A 19835-nucleotide genomic window follows, 5' to 3' on the forward strand; every position below is an offset into this window, starting at 1 on the left:
ACTGCGCACTGTGCCTTCGGCTTCATTGTCATGTCCACCATTACCCCCAAGTCCCTTTCTTGGTACTCTTACATGTTTAATGTAAAGCACTGCATATATCTATTTAGCACTACAGAAATTAGTAGTAGTGGTGGTTCTTGAATTAGAGGTAGTCTTGAGTTAGATGTAGTCCATGTAGTGAGTTCCAGAGTATGGGGACTACTCCTAAGAAGCCTCGTTGGCAGTATTAAATTATACAATTTCTTTTGATGAGGGTATAGATAGTGATGCTTCTTGAGAGGATGTTACAGGACTTATTGTTTAGGCATTCTAGTCCATTTTGTCCAAGAACCTTGACAATCAAAGATAGTTTTTATTTTGCATTACTGTTCAAGTGATAGATAGCAACTGAGGTCTTCTTTTACAAAGCCACGGAGTGATTTCTGCCACGGTCTGGGGCGCTAAATGCCCCAACGCTCATAGGAATTCTATGAGTGTCAGAGCATGTAGTACTCCGGCCTGTGGTACAGACCACTACTGCGGCTTAGTAAAATGAGAGGGGGGGGAGGTGTAAATGATTTTTCAGGCACTGTCTACTTATCTTCCCACCCTAAGAATTTTGAAAAATCAAATATTCATTTTTACTTTTAAAAATTTTTTAAACTTTTGAATGGTAACCAGTCTAAAAGGTAACAAAGCTGCAATGAAGAATAAAAACCGAGGAAATGTTTATTTAACTTGCACCTGGTTTATGAACACAGACACTGCATTTACTTAGCAAGTAAAGTAAATTTCATCTCTAAATCCTACACTTAAGTTAAGCTTCTTTTAGCTTTAGTGATCAGATCTGTAGCATCTGAAGTGGCAGAGGATTTCCTGAGGCCAATTGGTGTGACAAACTTCTAGTGTTGCAGGCCTAGCAGCTGACATACAGCTTATGTACTGTACATATAAAAATGCCACATAAACCCACCTTCTCTGCTCTATCCATAAATCACTATTAAATAACATAAATTGTAACATTCCACAACCTCACTGAGATACCAAAAATGTCTGCTTAGTTTTTGGGTAAATAAATATATGTGTATATATATTTAAGTATGCATATATAAGTTTATATTTTTACGAAAGCATCCTACCTCCATAAGACCATAAAAATATATTTCCAAATGATCTTAAATAAATTGTCCCAACATGAAAAATACATAAGCTCTTGAGTTGCACATTCAATAAAATAAATAATGCTTCTTTAAACATATACATTAAAGAGATTTTTACATTTATTTTAGTTATGCTTATACTATTTCAAGCTTCCTCCCACAGGACAATGAACTCGGACACACCATGCTGCCAGTCTTCCCAATGAGGAATATCAGTGTTGGAATGAATCTGATATGAACATGACCCCATGACACCAGTTACTGTAAGAATGTGCTTACTGTAACCTCAGAGGTAATTTTGAAGCTTCAATTATCGGCAAGGTAGGATGTCAGAAAGGAAGTGTTTTCTTCGGGTCTATCATTGCTGTGCTCCCCTTCTTTTCTGTTCGAGCTCTTGAAGACGTTCTTCTCGGAAATGTGCGTGCTGAGTTCCCACTTTGTGTGCAGTTTCTGTGGCTGTGATGTCTATCTGGACATACTTGGTAGAGCCACTTCCTATAATCAATAGAAACCATTAGTGATGATTAAATATTCTGTATAGTGAAAACAGACCTCCAAGTCATTACAACCAAATAATGAAATCTATACAGCAAGGTTATTGAAAGATCCAAAAAGCTGCAACTGAAGCAACATTTTATCATGACCAAAGGAAAAAAAAAATCTGCACTATTAAAGCACTAATACAAGCAAAACCACGTTTTCAGTCCAGTACGTCATCCAGGAGAGAGAACAAACAACTACACAAAGGCCTCTTAATTCTCATTTTCATTATTTGATTTCCAGGGACTGGAGATGTGCTTACAGCAAGGACTGCTGGGACCAGACGGGTTACACCTGACCAGGAGGGGGAAGAACGTCCTTGGACACCGTCTAGCCCGCCTACTACACAGGTCTTTAAACTAGGTAAGTTGGGGGAGGGTACGGGCAGAAACAATCCACCTGACGAGCTAAGCTACCAATACTCTTTTGAGACTGAGCTAAGTAAATACTATATTTCTGGGACTCATTACAATTTTGGGTCTAGGGGGAGGATACATAGCAATTCTGGGTCTAGAGGGGGTACACATTATAATTCTGGGACCAGAGAGAGTGCACACGTTGCAAATTGCACTAAAGGAGCTCGAGTAGCCCAAACGGGAATACCCCCACAGGGTACACACATTACCGAGTCTGAGATAGGAGCACACTATAGTCATGGGGAGTCCGAGACAGGTTCAAGCTTTAGCTCTGGGTCTATGGAGTGTAAGAGACAGGCGAATAATGTTAGGGAGTGTAAGAGACATGCGAATAATGCTAATGGGGTCCTAGTTGATAAAGAGGGATCGTCCCCACTGAGATACAACAAACACACAACATGGAGGGCTATGTACGTCAACGCCCACAGTCTGGGAAATAAGATCCTAGACTTGGAAACAGAAATGAGGGATGCTGACCTGGATGTAGTGGCGATATCTGAGACCTGGCTCACAGACTCTCATGGGTGGGACATGGTCATACCAGGTTACAACTTGCTTCGCAGGGACAGGGAGGGTAAAATGGGAGGTGGTGTAGCATTATATACTAAAGATGACATTAAGGTCACCAGAATCACGGATGTACAGTACACTGGGGAATCCCTTTGGGTAAATTTGGCCAGAGGGAAGGACAAATGCCTGTATCTTGGCGTAGTATACAGACCCCCAAGACATCAAGATGACCTAGATAAGGAATTAATTGGAGATATAGAGAATATCACCTTGCGGGGTGACACAGTATTGGTAGGTGACTTCAACATGCCTGATGTGGATTGGGTCACACTTTCCTCTGCTTCCGGCAACAGCAGGAAGCTATTAAACTCTTTGAATGGAGCAAGACTCAGGCAACTGGTATCTGAACCAACAAGGGATCAGGCAATACTGGACCTAGTACTTACCAATGGGGAAAGTATCACAGAGGTCTCGGTGGGTGAAACTTTGGCCTCCAGTGACCACAATATGATATGGTTCAATCTCAGGAAAGGTTTCACGAAATCTACCTCAATGACCAAGGTTCTCAAATTCAAAGACACAAACTTCCAAGACATGGGAGACTTCGTTCACCAGGCGCTACAAAGCCAAGCAGACACCGACAGCGTGGAAGAAATGTGGTCAACTCTGAAAGCCACCATACAGGAAGCAACAACCCGCTATGTTAAATCAGTAAGCAAACGGAATAGGAACAACAAGCCACAGTGGTTCTCTACGGAGATCTCGGACATCATCAAAGAGAAGAAAAAAGCATTCATCTCTTACAAACAATCAGGGACACAGGACTCTAGAGTAAAATATCTGGCCAAGTCAAGGGCCGTCAAAGCAGCAGTTAGGGAGGCCAAATTCCGCATGGAGGAGTCTCTAGCAAAGAACATCCAGAAAGGAGATAAATCTTTCTTTAGGTATATCAGTGACAGAAATAAGAACTCGGGAGGGATAGTACGTCTCAGAAAACCAGACGGAGACTATGTAGAAACGGACTCGGAAAAAGCCCAACTGTTAAATGAATACTTCTGCTCAGTCTTCACCCGCGAGGCGCCGGGAATCGGCCCTCAGCCACAGACAAGGGTTAAATCAGTTGACCCGTTTAGTAATTTCAAGTTTACACCCAGCAGCGTCTATTGCGAGCTGTCAAAAATCAAGGTCAACAAGGCAATGGGGCCTGACAACCTACACCCTAGGGTGCTCAGGGAGTTGGGTGATGTCCTAGCGGAACCGCTGTCCGCGCTCTTCAATCTCTCCCTTAGTACAGGTAACGTCCCGATGGACTGGAAGACAGCTAACGTCATCCCACTCCACAAGAAAGGCTCCAAGATGGAGATGGCAAATTACAGACCAGTGAGTCTCACATCGATAGTGAGCAAACTAATGGAAACCCTAATCAAACACCAATTGGATAGAATCATGGATGAGGAGAAACTACGGGATCCCCGCCAACATGGATTTACTAAGGGGAGATCCTGCCAATCCAACCTGATCAGCTTCTTTGACTGGGTGACGAGGAAGCTGGATGCTGGTGAGTCCCTGGACATTGTCTACCTAGATTTCAGCAAGGCATTTGATAGCGTACCACACCGCAGGTTGCTAAGCAAGATGAGTTCTTTAGGTTTGGGCGACACATTGACAAATTGGGTTGGGAACTGGCTTGGAGGTAGGCTTCAGAGGGTGGTGGTGAATGGCACCCCCTCCGAAATGTCGGAGGTGATAAGTGGAGTGCCACAGGGCTCCGTCCTGGGCCCAATCTTGTTCAACATCTACATAAGAGACTTGACAGAAGGGCTCCGAGGAAGAATAACATTATTCGCCGATGATGCCAAGCTAAGCAATGTAGTGAACAAGAGCACAACAGACAATAATTCGATGGCAGATGATATGATGCATGACCTACTTCTACTGGAGCGCTGGTCTAAGTCCTGGCAACTCAATTTCAGTGCCAAAAAATGCAAAGTCATGCACCTGGGAAGCCGAAATCCATGCAAGATTTACACCCTAAATGGCGAGATCTTGACAAAAACTGAAGCAGAAAGAGACTTAGGGGTGATTGTCAGGGATGACATGAAGTCTGCAAACCAAGTTGAGCAAGCTTCATCCAAAGCAAGGCAAATCATAGGTTGCATACGCAGGAGTTTCGTCAGCCGTAAACCTGAAGTCATTATGCCACTATATAGATCCATGGTGAGACCGCACCTGGAGTACTGTGTGCAATTTTGGAAGCCACATTACCGCAAGGATGTACTGAGACTGGAATCAGTCCAGAGAATGGCCACCAGGATGGTCTCGGGACTCAAGGAGCTCCCATACGAGGAGCGGTTAGGGAAGTTGCAGCTCTACTCACTCGAGGAACGTAGAGAGAGGGGAGATATGATCGAGACATTCAAGTACCTCACGGGTCGCATCGAAGTGGAAGAGGATATCTTCTTTTTCAAGGGTCCCGCGGCAACAAGGGGACATCAGTGGAAAATCAGGGGCGGGAAACTGCACGGTGACACTAGGAAGTTCTTCTTCACCGAAAGGGTGGTTGATCGCTGGAATAGTCTTCCACTTCAGGTTATTGAGGCCAGAAGCGTGCCAGATTTTAAGGCCAAATGGGACAAACATGTGGGATCCAGTGGCGTACCAAGGGGGGGGGCGGGGGGGGCGGTCCGCCCCGGGTACCAAGCCCTGAGGGGGTGCTCCCGGTCCGGTCCAGTTCCCCCCCCTGCGCCGGGTGTCGCGTCTGGAAACAGCCTGCAGCAAGATCGCGATGCCAGAGATCTTTGCCTGCTTCGACTGTTTCCTCCGCCATGGTCCTGCCCCTCCTCTGATGTCAGAGGAGGGGCGGGACCGCGGCGGAGGAAACAGCCGAAGCAGGCAAAGATCTCTGGCATCGCGTGATCTTGTTGCAGGCTGTTTCCCCAGGGCAGTAGCGTACCAAGGGGGGCGAGGGGGAGGTCCATCCCGGGTGCCGCCTTAGGGGGGAGGTGCACAGCTGGCCCGGTCCCTATCGCGCTCCTACCCTCCCAGCGAAAGCAGCATCGGCGCCATTATCGAAAAAGGTAATGGCGCCAGGCCTTGGAGCACCAAGGCAGACCGCTTCTCCCCCCTCCCAGCCGAAACCCCGCTGACCATCCTATCTCTCCTCCCCCAAGTGAACCTTTCCGACCCTCCCAACGAAAGCAGCAAACCTCCCTCCAGTAGCGTCGGCTTTATCCTCCCTCTGCCGCATCACTGATGACGTCATCAGTAACGCGGCAGAGGGAGGAGAAAGCCGCGAAGGAGGTTTGCTGCTCTCGCTGGGAAGGTCGGAAAGGTTCATGGGGGGGGGAGATAGGAGGGTCAGCGGGGGTTCGGCTGGGAGGGGGGAGAAGCGGACTGCCTCGGTGCTCCATTACCTTCTTCGGGCAGCAGCAGCATTTACAATTCGCTGCTGTTGCCGGCTTCAGGCCTTGTTCTCTGCCTGGTCCTGCCTACTTCCAGTTTTCATGAAGACAGGACCCGACAGAGAGGAAGGCCTGAAGCGGGCAACAGCAGTGAATTGTGAATGCTGCTGCTGCCCAATGAAGTTCAGGACATCAGGACATCGGGGAAGGAGCAGGGAGAAATCGGCTGCTGGCTTGGGGGTGAGGGTAGGGAAAGAATCGTGGAAGTGGAGAAATCGGCACGATGGCTTTGTGCGGGCTAGGGGGAGAGAGAAAGAAAGGAAAAAATAAAGAGGGGGGGCCAGGGGGAGAGAGAAAGAAAGGCAGAAATAAAGAGGGGTCAGGGGGAGAGAGAAAGAAAGGCAGAAAGAAAGAGGGGGACCAAGGGGAGAGAAAGAAAGGCAGAAATAAAGAGGGGGTCAAGGGGGAGAGAAAGAAAGGCAGAAAGAAAGAGGAGGGCCAGGGGGAGAGAGAAAGAAAGGCAGAAAGAAAGAGGGGGACCAAGGGGAGAGAAAGAAAGGCAGAAATAAAGAGGGGGGCCAGGAGGAGAGAGAAAGAAAGGCAGAAATAAAGAGGGGAGCCAGGGGGAGAGAGAAAGAAGAAGGACCAGAAGAAGGACCAGAGACTCATGAAATCACCAGACAAAAAAGTAGGAAAAATGATTTTATTTTCAACTTAGTGATCAAAATGTGTCCGTTTTGAAAATTTATATCTGCTGTCTATATTTTGCACTATGGCCCCCTTTTACTAAACCACAATAGAGTTTTTTAGCGCAGGGAGCCTATGAGCGTCGAGAGCAGCGTGGGGCATTCAGCGCAGCTCCCTACGCTAAAAACCGCTATCGCAGTTTAGTAAAAAGGGAGGGGGAATATTTGTCTATTTTTGTATAGTTGTTACTGAGGTGACATTGCATAAAGTCATCTGCCTTGACCTCTTTGAAAACCCGCGGAATATAAATGATAATTAACATTTTCTCTGCGTACAGCGTGCTTTGTGTTTTTAAAATTTTATTGTTGGTAGATCATTTTGACTTGGCCACAAAGGTAAGGGGGAGGGAGGGAGGGGAACTGCTGAAAGACATCTAGTAATCCTTGCAGGCTTGACTGCAGGGAATTATTTTTGTAAAATCATGTTTTGTTATGTGACTGGCATTATCTAGACTTTAATTTCTATGAATGAATAGAATGAAAATGATATAAAATTACTTGCTTGTTTTTATGTGCGTGCGCTGAAGGAAAGTGGAGAGAGAGTGGGCTGAGGATGCTGAAGGGAAATGGGGAAGAGAGTGGGGAGAAGACGCTGATTTATAAATTGACAATTGTACAGAATATTGTTTCTTTTTATACTTTAATATAAACAATTCAAGGCTTGTGTGGATGGAATCAGGTGGTTTGCGGGGATGGGGACCGAGCTTACGGGGATTAGTCCAATAAAATGGTATTTTTTTATTTCTCATTATTTGTTTTATTTTTATTTGTTAATTATAAAGTGGTGATTGTTATGTATCAGTTTTTTCAAATTTACATCTACTGTCTTTATATTTTGCACTGTATTAGAGGACATGTGTTACTGTTTTTTGTGGTGTTGCATTGTATCCAGGGTCTGGTTTCTTGGCGGATCAGTTTAACTTTTGTCTACATATTTCTATTTTTAGTTTGTGATTATTCCATTTTGGGCGAGGGTGTATCTCTGTTCTGTGTGTTCTGAAAAAGACATAGTTTTCAGTTGGCATTGACTACAGGACCAATTGACTGTGCGGGGTCTGGCTTGTTTAGTTTTACAATGTATGTGTTGGTGTTCTAGTGCTCACTGCAATGTTTAAGATGCAGCCTTTTCCTAGGTACACTCTTGTGGTGCGATATGTAGATTGGTACTAAAAATCATATTTTTCATATAGATGGGGGGGGTGTCAAAAAATGATGGGCCCCGGGTGCCACATACCCTAGGTACGCCACTGGTGGGATCTATCCGCAAAGATAGATAGGGAGGGTCATTGGAGTGGGCAGACTTGATGGGCCGTGGTCCTTATCTGCCGTCTATTTCTATGTTTCTATGTTACACTGGAAACAAATGAAAATGAAAAAGAAAAAAAAAACCTCAAACAATTAGGGATGAAGATACTGCAAATAAAACCGAGCTAGTTTAATCAATAATAAATATGATATCCTAGGAATAAAAGAGTTAGCAATAGGAACTTTTATCCTATATATTTGATAAGCTGGAGAAAAAGCAAAAATGTACATTTTATAACTGATTAAAGAAAGACACTGTAGTCTATTTCTGAGCTACATAGTAACTTAGTAGATGACGGTCCATCCAGTCTGCCCAACCTGATTCAATTTAAATTTTTAAATTTTTTCTTCTTAGCTATTTCTGGGCAAGAATCCAAAGCTCTACCTGGTACTGTGTTTGGGCTCCAACTGCCAAAATCTCCATTAAAACACTCCAACAATGTCTTCATCCATTTATGTCTTCATCTCTGTTTTTTGTTTTGTCAAGCTGTCAGAGCATCTGTCCTTTCACCTTCCGCACACACGCAGCTCAATATATTGATAATTGGCTCCCTACTTTATAAATAAACATGCGCGTACACACAGTCTCTCTAGTTTTGGTTTGGCTTTGTTTTCCAGCTTGACGATACGCCAACATGGTAAGGTCCTTTTCCTTTTTTTTGTTGTTGTTGTTTGCTTAACACCTCCATTTTTAAGTTTTTAAGTAATTCGGGGACTTTTAAACATAAGAACATAAGATTTGCCGCTGCTGGGTCAGACCAGTGGTCCATCGTGCCCAGCAGTCCGCTCACACGGCGGTCCTTAGGTCAAAGACCAGTGCCCTATTTGAGTCTAGCCTTACCTGCATATGTTCCAGTAGGAACTTATCCAACCTCTTGAATCCCTGAAGGGTGGTTTCCCCTATAACAGCCTCTGGAAGAGCATTCCAGATTTCTACCACTCTCTGGGTGAAGAACTTCCTTACATTTGTACAGAATCTTTTCCCTTCTAACTTTAGCAAGTGCCCTCTCGTTCACCTTGGAAAGGGTGAACAATCTCTCTTTCTCTACTAAGTCAATTCCCTTCAATATCTTGAATGTTTCGATCATGTCCCCTCTTGTAGCAGTGATGTTTGCCATTTTTTTAAAATATATATATGGAGTGGTGGAAAACTGGAATGCTCTTCCAGAGGCTGTTATAGGGGAAAACACCCTCCAGGGATTCAAAACAAAGTTAGACAAGTTCCTGCTGAACCAGAACGCACACAGGTAAGTCTAGTCTCAGTTAGGGTACTGGTCTTTGACCCAAAAGGCTGCCGCAGGAGCGGACTGCTGGGCACGATGGACCACTGGTCTGACCCAGCAGCGGCAATTCTTATGTTAATCTTATACTGGCGTTTTAGTGAAGCAGATCTTTTAAAGCATTTCACGGTGTAGCAGTAACATTGGCCGTTTTTTTTTGTGTGTGTGTGTGTATATAGATTACTTTTAAATACCATTTTTTATGTTCACTTTTGATTTTATACAGCGAAGTTTTATTACCAATTTCTCTAGGTGTTTTTCTTAGTAAACATATTCAACAAGATATGTAGCTCTTATCTTCTTGCATATACTTTTCTCCACTGTCTGTGTCAGGTTTTCAACGCTCTTTGTTCTTGCTGGCTTTGGCCATATGGAGTTGTACCTCAGGCCATGTCTTGTAGAGCATAGTTTCCCTTGCAAAATCTCACATGATGGTTTTATAAATGTATTGCTTTATTACACAGAAGTCTGTATCAGCAGTCACAGTGGTGTATATAGCAAGTTTCAAGTTTCAAGTTTATTAGTTTGCTTGTTGAATCGCTTAATCAAATTTCTAAGCGATGTACAATAAAATATACATGTAAGACAACAAAAACATTACATACAGTTAATTAATTATAACGTAAACAAAAGGTAAGAGGGAGTGAAATACATTTTTTTATATTAAAGAAAGAACTTACAGGGAAAACACATAAGGAAATTTAAAAGAAAAAAAAAAAAAAAAAATTTACTTGAGTAACATTGTATAATAAAATTTAATTAATTTGCAAATGCGTCTTTGAACAAAAAGGTTTTTAATTCGCTTTTAAATTTCCCGAACACTTTCTCCTCCCGTAAAAACATAGGAAGCGCATTCCAGATCTGGGGAGCTGTACATGAGAAGATAAATTGTCTTCTTGTGCTAATTACTTTTAACGAAGGAATTGATAAGAGGTTCCGTTCACTAGATCTTAAAGTTCTTTTAACAGAATATGGGATAAGTAGTCTGAATAAAAATGCTGGAGTCTTATTTTCTAATGTTTTAAAGATAATAGTACATAATTTGTGTGTGATTCTATGTATGACTGGAAGCCAATGAGCCTTTTTAAGGAGTGGTGTCACATGATCAAATTTTTTAGATTTTGTTATTAATTTAATAGAAGCATTTTGAATAATTTGTAAACGTTTAATTTCTTGTAATGCTATTCCTGCAAATAAAGCTCTAGTAGTGGGGCTCTCCTACTATTCTATTTTGCAATTTCTTCTGTTTTGTCTTTTGTTCCTCACTTTATATTCTGTTTTATTGTTTTAATTGTGTTTAGCATTGTGAATTGTTTTATTGATTTTATCAGTAGTTTTACAGGTTATTTTCCAAAGTGTTTTAATTTTGGGCTCCTTTTACTAAGCTGCGCTAGCGGTTTTAGCGCGCCCAAATGCTATGCACGCTAGATGCTAATGCCTCCATAGAGCTGGCGTTAGTTTTGCCACGTAGCACGGGGGTTAGCACGTGCTAAAAACACTGCCGCAGCTTAGTAAAAGGAGCCCTTTGTCAACCTTTGTTTAATATGTTTTTATTCCATTAATTGGTGATTATGATTATTATATCTGTGTAAATTATGCCATTTATGTGTTAAAATATGATTTCTATGTTACTTTTAATATCTCATTAGTCCCCTGAGGAAGGCTTTTGCTGAAATTGGGATCCTAGTTGGGACCACAACTGATGAGAGAGTTTATCTCGGCTGGACTTATTTGTGGACTAATAAATGTAGTTTCTTTGGTTGGATTAAGACATCTCACTTGCCTCTCTTTGTGTCTATTTTGCATTTATTTAAAACAAAATAAGAAATTCCTTAACCCTTAAGCAATATAGCAAAATTTCCTATATTGCTTTTTTGTATTTGGGGGGAAAAAAGAAAATGTTATTCTTTTTTTCTTTAATTTACTGCCTGAAGCTCCCACCCCCCCCCCCCTCCCCCACCCCCCCACACACACACACACTTTGGGATTAAAAATATACAGCTAAATGTCCTAAAAGTCACCCTTTCTCCTCTCCTCCCAGATTTCCTAAATATCCCTACTCCCTTCAAAGCCCCCCTAAACTGACATCATAGCCACAGGGTTTCAAATGAGGCAGGAGTGATCTTCAGTCACTCCTGCTCCGCTGGGGACATATTTGAAATGACATCAGCCAACATATGGCAAGCACTGTTTTGGCATATGACCCACCTCCTGAAGTACCCTTCTCCCTCCATATTCACAATTTCAACAATCGCATTTTTGATTATTCACAGTTTGTAGCTTGCTGGCTCCTCACCCCAACTTACATCAGCTTGCATAGAGAAATCGCTGATTCCAAGCATTTACAGAGAAAATCGCTGATTCCCAGCACTTTCTTTACCGTGTTTTGCCTCTCCTTCAGGAACAGGCCAGGTCTCCCACCATGTTATTCGTGGATACACCGTATTCACAATGTTTTTTAATAGAAAACAGCAAATAACATAGGAAAAAGTTATTTGCGTTTTTTCTGTTTTCGCGGGTCTGTTAATCCCCTATCACAGCGAATACGGAGGGAGAAGTATATAGCTTTGGCAGGGCAGGAGCACCTGGGGTTCACTCCTACCCATTTTAAAACCCACAGCTATGGAATAAGTTTAAAGTGAGAGCCATAGGATGGGAAGAATTGTAGTGCAATTTTAATCAAGGGTTAAGGAATTTTATTTTATTATGTGCTGTAAAATAGCACATACTGAACAAAAAAAATCCCAAAGCTATAAATTGAAAGAAAAAAGAACATATATAGCCCCAACAGACTGTATCTTTTTTCAAATTAATGGTAGTCGATGTTTTAAAACAGTGTTACCTCTTATTCCCGTACTAGATTCTTGTAGCTCCAGCTCCAAGTAATGAAGCTGTTTCTTTGATGTTGGACTGATAGGAATATTAACATACGTTGCCATATCACTGTGGGGTCGATCAGACAGCGGTAGCTCTGTCGGATAACCTTGTGTGCCTCCTAATAAAAAGAAACAGACTCGGTAATCATGGTTAACAGCAATGTGTTAGTTCATAGCAATGGATGAGAATAAAAGCAGAAGCCACAGTCTCATTTATGGGAGAAACTCCATTCCTTAATTAAACCCAGTTGATGTACACTAAAAATATTACGTGGGTGAGTGTGAGTGCATCTAACAGAGAGATTTACATTCTTTTCACAACAAATATGGCTGGGTTTTGTTTAGAAGCAGCACGACAGAGGCTGGTCTGGTGACTGGGTGTTAATTGTGTACACTGTCACACTTGGGTTTGATTCACTCCTCAGGTATTCTGTTTTCTGAGACAGTCAAGGCTGAAGATTCTGTGGGTACAGTGTTCACACTTCATACAGTACAAAGAGTCATGATTACTAGAGGTGGGAAGTAAAAAAAAAATGTTCATTTCTGTATGTAGAATAAACTTTTTCTACTACGAACAAACATATATGTCGTGAACTACACAATGCAGTCACTATCAACAGATAGCCAGGCTGTCTTACGGCAAATTTCAGAAAGAAATTAAGACTGTACTGTTTGATAAATTCATTTCCTAAATAGAAGTTATATTAATAACAATAATTCTATTCTGACTCCTAGGAAATTGTTGTACTCTTGCTATTTGTACTTCGCTGATTGTCCAGCTCTCTTCAGTGTAAACCGCCCGGAAATCGTCTGATTGTGGCGGGATAGAAGAATAAAGTTATGATATATCTTATAACAAATGTGTTTTAAACAATGGTAATTGGGTCTCAAGCATAAATAGCTCCTAGCCTTGGTCGAATATAAAAGGTAGGAAAAAGCCTCAGAACCCCACCTACATCTTATGAAAATTTGGTGTCATTTATAGGAATTTCTGTTTTATTCATTGTTGTTTTGGCCAATTTATTTTTTTTTGTTGTACACTGATAGTTCAAATTTTTTCCAGACTGCATTATTATGTAGAAAGAGGGCATACTCTTTTCCTGAAAATTGGCACATGTGCAATAATAGCGAGCATTATTTTCAAAGAGCTTGCATTATCATCAGTAAGCAACAAAACATACAATTTTGACAATTTTGGTTTTTTTTCTGTTCCTTTTCATTTGGTAATGGCAAGCAAAGGCACAAAATATGTCATCAATATATTCCATGTAGCTGCAAATAATATCCCATCCTTAATCGTTGCCCAGTGACGGCGCCTTGTGGCCAGATTTCAGGCTCATAATTACAAGGTTCAGAAAGTGCTCCGGTGCATGGCTCTCAACCCAAGGATTGGAGCAAAGCAAGTTGGAAAAGGATATACAAATAAGGGAATATCTCTGAATGGTTATAAATGAAAACTCATAGCACTAGTACCAAGAAATGCAGTCTGAGACCAAGAGGGTGTGGCAGAAAGATACAGAAATATTTTTCATTATTTTGGGTCCCACAAGCTTGATTAAAAAGAACTTGCAAGTACAATTAGATAAGTTGCCTCGACAAAATGCATCATATGAACTCCAGAAAGAAGCTCTCTTTGGCACAAACAAGACTACAGCGAGCGTAAGCAGAACATTTGAGAGACTGAGATCATATTCCACGTGCTCTGGCAATAAAATCATTATTACCATACTGGTGTTTTACTTTCTTCACCCTCTTCTGTGATTTGTCGTCTCTGATTTGATCACCTTGGCTAATGATCATTGCCACTATCCATCAGTAACGTACTTAGTACATTTGACAGCCAAGTAATAATCCACGAGTCATACAACAAGGGTGCACCTAGGAAAAGGCAGCCTCTAGTGCTCATTGCTGTGTTTAAGAACATCAATACACCCATTGTGAAACTAAACAAGCCAGATTAATACAGATTGATGTTGCATAGGCAATGCTAACAGAAAACCATGTCTTTTTCATACACACAGAACAAAGATACACCCTCACCCAGTATGGAATAAGTAATCACAAACTAAAAGTAGAAATATGTAGACAAAAGTTAAACAACTGCCAAGAAGCCACAGAAACAATGATATGTTGCCTAATATTATGCAAAATATAAAGATAGCTGATGTAAATTTGAAAAAACTTAAAAATACCAATCACCACTTTACAAACTAACAAATAGTGTTGAACCCCCCCCCCCAAGGAAAATAAGAAAATAACATTTTATTGGACCAATCCATTTTTTCAATTAGCTTTCAGAGGCCAGAACCTCCTTCCTTAGGTCAGTACAGTATACTGCTGTTAAGGCAGTGGCGTACCAAGGGGGGGGCGGGAGGGGCGGTCCGCCCCGGGTGCCAGCCCTGAAGGGGTGCTCTCGGCCTTGCCGTTCAGTCCCCCCACACCCCCGAAGGACCGCTCGCCCCACTGACCTTCCTGCACCACCTGTGAAGCAGCAAGCAGCAGGATCGCGAGGTCAGCTATCCCTGAGCTGCTTGGGCGCTGCTTCCTGCGCCGCGGTCCCGCCCCTCCTCTGACGTCAGAGGAGGGGCGGGAACGCGGCGCAGGAAGCAGCGCCTAAGCAGCGCAGGGATAGCTGACGTCGCGATCCTGCTGCGGCTGCTTCATAGGTGGTGCAGGAAGGTCAGTGGGGCGAGCGGTCCTTCGGGGGTGGTGGTGGTGGTGGGGACTGAACAGCAAGGCCGGGAGCATAGGTAGTGCTGCTTCATAGGTGGTGCGGGGAGGCCAGGGGGGCAAGCGGTCCTTCGGGGTGGGGCGGGTGGGCAGGCAGGCAGGCATTCAAGGGGGAGGGGGGTGACAGGCAGGCAGGCCTTCAAGGGGGGAGGACAGGCCTTCGGGGGGGTGCAGACCTTTAAGGGGAGGGACAGGCCTTCAAGGGGGGGCAGGCAGGCCTTCAAGGGGGGACAGGTCTACAAGGGGGTGGGCAGGCCTACAAGGGGGTGGGACAGGCCTTCAGGGGGGGTGCAGGACTTCGGGGGGGTGCAGGCCTTCAAGGGGGGGGACAGGCAGGCAGGCCTTCAAGGGGGGGACAGGCCTTCAAGGGGGACAGGCCTTCAGGGGGGGTGCAGACCTTCAAGGGGGGGACAGGCAGGCAGGTCTTCAAGGTGGGGGGGACAGGCCTACAAGGGGGAGGGACAGGCCTTCAAGGGGGGGACAGGCCTACAAGGGGGTGGGACAGGCCTACAAGGGGGTGGGACAGGCCTTCAAGGGGGGTGCAGACCTTCAAGGGGGGACAGGCAGACCTTTAAGGGGGGGGACAGGCCTTTGGGGGGGACCCTGGTTTAGAAGTACATGGAGGGAAGGGGGTGTTCAAAGAGACGTGCATATGCCAAACTTTGGGGGGGGGGGATGAAGAAATAATGGGTCTGAAAATAGAGGAGAGGGAGAGAAATGATGGACCATGGGATTTAGGGAGGGAAGGAACTGAAAGGGAGAGAAATTGGACACAAGGGATGGTGTGGAGGAGGGATAGAGATACTGGATAGGAGGGTAATTGGGAAAAGAAAGGGAGAAATGGTGGACTCTGGGATGGTGGGGAAGGAGGGAGAGATGCCGGATGAAAGGGTAGTTAAGAAAAGGTGGATCTGTGGAGGGAGATGAAAAAAAGGAAAGATACCAGACTTCCTGGGGAGGGAAGGGAAATGGAAAGGGAGGACAGAGTTGGCAGATGGATGGTTAGCACGCAGAAAGAAGAAAGAAGGAGACCCTGGCAAGCAAGTTATCAGAAGAAAACCAGAGCCTTGGACCAACAAGATTTGAAATATAACCAGACAACTAAAGGTAGAAAAATTAATTTTATTTTCTGTTTTGTGATTATAATATGTCAGATTTGAAATGTGTATCCTGACAGAGCTGGTGTTGGACTGCAAACGTGAGCTAGGATTTAACAGAGAGAGGAAAAGTCCTTTTTGTTTCTTTATTTTATTTACACCACAGCGCCAGTGTGGTTAGGAGAAGCCAAAGGGGGTGAAAAAGCTATAAAACCCACCAGGAGTTTTGAAAAAAATCACCCAACTGGGCAGGAAAATCGAATCGAAATTTTTTTTCCTGAATCTGGCAGCATTAGTTTGCGCTACTGTCTTAGACTTTAGGACCTGGGATTGGGGAGAGATGGCATCCTCAGTACTTTATAATGCAAGTGAAACGAGGATTTGGTCAGACTTTTGAAGGGTCTGCAGAAAAAAAATATTGTATAGGCCGGGGACATGAAACAGCAGGAAATGGGAACTTTTCTTCCTTCTATTTTTGTGAATGGAAAGGCTGAGGATGTCAGAGAGTGAAAATATAATAATGTGTTTTATAAAGTTTATAGCATACGGTAGCTGGCCTACCCAGTGAGGTGTTTCTAGTGGTGGTGGTGGCAGCGTGTCAATGTGTTGAGAGGAAGAGGTGGTCTGGGAAATTCTGCTGAGCAAACTCCGGGCCCATTTCCACCCCCCAGTTAGTCCACTCCACTCAACTGGTTCACACACTGAGTGGGTCTTTGGGTGTTGTGTTGGGATCTCTTCCAGTGGTTTATCAGTATCTCCTTCTGGTCCAAGGAAGGAAACTTTGTTATCCTTAGCATTGACCTACAGAATATGTTTGTAACAGCGCTGCTTGTGTGGCATTAGGCTATTTAGTGATCGAAAGAAAAAAACAGACCTTTGCACATTTTTGCACTATATGGTGGGTGTATGAGGAGATTCACATTTCCTGCACAGCTAAGTCCATGTGAAGTTACCTTGTGCTGTATTTGACATCTAGCAAGGGCTCTGTTTGAAAGGAAAGATCTAAACTTAAAAATGAAGTGGCCAGAAGTTATGGTAAAAGCAGATAGTGTAGCTGGTTTTAAGAAAGATTTGGACAAATTCCTGGAGGAAAAGTCCATAATCTGTTATTAAGGCATGGGGGAAGTGTCTGCTTGCCCTGGATCGGTAGCATGGAATGTTGCTACTCTTTGGGTTTTGACCAGGTATTAGTATCCTGGATTGGCTACCATGAGAATGGGCTACTGGGCATGATGGACCATTGGTCTGACCCAGTTAGGCTATTCTTATGTTATGTTCTCATCTGTAGGGGCCTTTGTTTTCACTTCTTATTTTAATGTATTTTTTTTCTGGGAACTTATCAGTGTTTTTTATAATGGGAACAAAAATGGAAGAGAATTAATGTGTGTGGGATGAGGGGGTAACTAATTTCTTCAGCTAAATAATTCAATCCACTTCAAACAGACATAGGAGAACTCACGCACCATTCACACACCCTCCAACCAAAAACGTCAAAAGAAAAAAACTGTTCGACAACCTCCTAGCCATTCGAGCTGCAACACTCGACCCCCAACCCTACAACCAATTGACATCGACCACATACTGCAAAACCTTCAAAAAGAAATAAAAACCCTTCTATTCAAAAAACACATAAAACCGAACTAGCACAATCAGAACTGTCCCAAGCATCACCTGCAACTACTCCATATGTACTTCTGATGTCATGACAATTCAGACATAATTTATGTTATGTTATGTTTGGAATATAAGAAAATTTTCACTGCCTGTTTCTATTCTGACCATTTATTCCGTTTCATGGTCATTACAAAAAATATTTTTTTACATGGGGGGGTGTCAAAAAATGATGGGCCCCGGGTGCCACATACCCTAGGTACGCCACTGTGTTAAGGTATCCTGTCCTGACCTGAGGAAGAGGGTTTCAGTCTCTGAAAGTTAGTTTTTTAAAAATGTATTAAAATTAGCCCAATAAAAAGATTACCTTATATTCATTTTCTACACTACTGCTTTATTTTAAAGCAAAAACAAAATCTTTTTTCTACCTTTTTAAATTTCTGGTTTCTACTTTTCTCATCTTCTCTTCGCTCTCCTTTCCATCCAGCGTCTGCCCTTCAAGCCATTGTCCACCCTCTCCCCCTTCCATATGGCATCTCCCCTCTTTCTATGCCAACTAAACTAAACTAAACTAAACCTTAGGTTTGTATACCGCATCATCTCCGCAAGTGCAGAGCTCGGCACGGTTTACAGAGGTTGAGAGGAAAGGAACTACAAAGATGGATATATGAGAGGGACTGAGAAGATAGGGAGGGAACAGGGTACTAGAGAACGGGGGGTGATTAGATTTTTGAAAAGAGCCAAGTTTTCAGGTGTTTATGGAAGGATTGGAAGGAGCTAACATTTCTGCGTGGGGACGAGAGGTTGTTGTTCCAGAGTTCTGTGGCTCTAAAGGGGAGGGATGTTCCAAGTTTTTCTGCGCGGGATATACCTTTTGTAGATGGGAAAGATAATTTCAGTTTTTGGGAGGATCTAGAGGAGAGTGGGTTAGAGGAATTCCAAAGGAGTGGGATAACGGGGGGAAGGATGCCATGTAGAATCTTGAAGGCTAAGCAGGCACATTTATAGAGGACTCTGGAGTATACTGGGAGCCAGTGAAGCTTGGAGAGGAGTGGGGAGATGTGATCAAACTTGCCTTTTGCGAAAATAAGCTTGGCCGCGGCGTTCTGAATTAGCTGAAGTCTGTGGAGGTTTTTCTTAGTTAGGCTTATATAGACCGACGGCAGTGGAGACTGATAGCAGCCTGCTAGGTTCATTCTGCAGGCTGCCATAATTAGCTTTAAAGGGGGGAATCCGGAAGGCGCTGAGGGGGAAGCCGAGGAAGACAGCTGGTAGGGAGAGCTATATCGGGCGCGGGCCACAGTGAGAGCTGTTTTGGGCTGGATGTTGGGTTTTCGGGATAGACCTAATGAATATGCACAAGAGAGATTTGCAAGGCAAAGCAATGTTATTAATATCTCTTGATTTAATCTAGTTAGCCATTATCTTCTATTATCTCGCTTAGAGTTGTTAGGATTATCTGGGACAGTACTCAAATGGTTTCATTCATTCCTAACAGAAAGGATATTTAAAGTATCATTTTCATCATCAATTTCCTCTTCTAATAAACTTTCATGTGGAGTACCTCAAGGTTCTAAATTTTCCCCTTTATTATTTAACTAGTGTTTAAGCCCGTTACATTAACGGGTGCTAGAATAGATGTGTAGAATTTCTCTCTTTTTGTCTCTCCCTCCTGCTGTCTATCTTTCTTTCTGTCTCTCTCCCTGCCCCATTTTTCTTTCTTTCTTTCTTTCTTTCTGTCTCCCTGCCCCATCTATCTTTCTTTCTGTCTCTCTCCTTGCCCCCGTCTATTTTCATTTCTTTCTCTCTCTCACTATCTAAACAAAGCAGCCTGTGGATTAGAATAATATAGCCTGTGAACTTTAAAGCAGTCATTTATAAGCGCTATTCATGCTTTAAATATCCCAATACCAGCACATTATAGTTTTTTTTCTGCCAAAATATATAAGCTGGTATTTTACAAAAGGGCAGAATAAAATCTATAAGCCTAAAATGTCTAGGGCCAATGGAAGTGTATCGCGGCAGTAAGTAAAGTTACTTACCTCTAACAGGGGTTCTCTGTGGACAACAGAATAAGTCAGCCATACCTGGTGACATCATTTGACAAGCCTAGATTGGATTTCCACAAAGACTGGAGTCAAAACAACTTAGTTCAAAGGAGGCTCCCATACCCAGAGCAGACCC

The 19835-nt window shown here is 43.2% G+C and overlaps 1 protein-coding gene across 4 annotated transcripts in view; it reads right to left on the reverse strand.

Moving 5' to 3' along the window:
• Nucleotides 1-683: 683 nt before the first annotated feature.
• Nucleotides 684-19835, reverse strand: part of DOK7 (docking protein 7) — a 179598-nt gene continuing 160446 nt past the window's right edge. For all 4 annotated transcript variants that reach the window (XM_033950252.1, XM_033950261.1, XM_033950278.1 and 1 more), the window contains 2 exons: nt 12180-12332; nt 684-1634 (listed from right to left, as the gene is read on the reverse strand). In XM_033950252.1, the coding sequence (XP_033806143.1) occupies nt 1498-1634; nt 12180-12332 (290 nt within the window). In that variant the 3' untranslated portion in view covers nt 684-1497. The remainder of the gene's footprint in view (nt 1635-12179; nt 12333-19835) is intronic.

The sequence above is a fragment of the Geotrypetes seraphini genome, chromosome 1 (assembly GCF_902459505.1).
Source record: "Geotrypetes seraphini chromosome 1, aGeoSer1.1, whole genome shotgun sequence".
Classification (NCBI taxonomy): domain Eukaryota; kingdom Metazoa; phylum Chordata; class Amphibia; order Gymnophiona; family Dermophiidae; genus Geotrypetes; species Geotrypetes seraphini.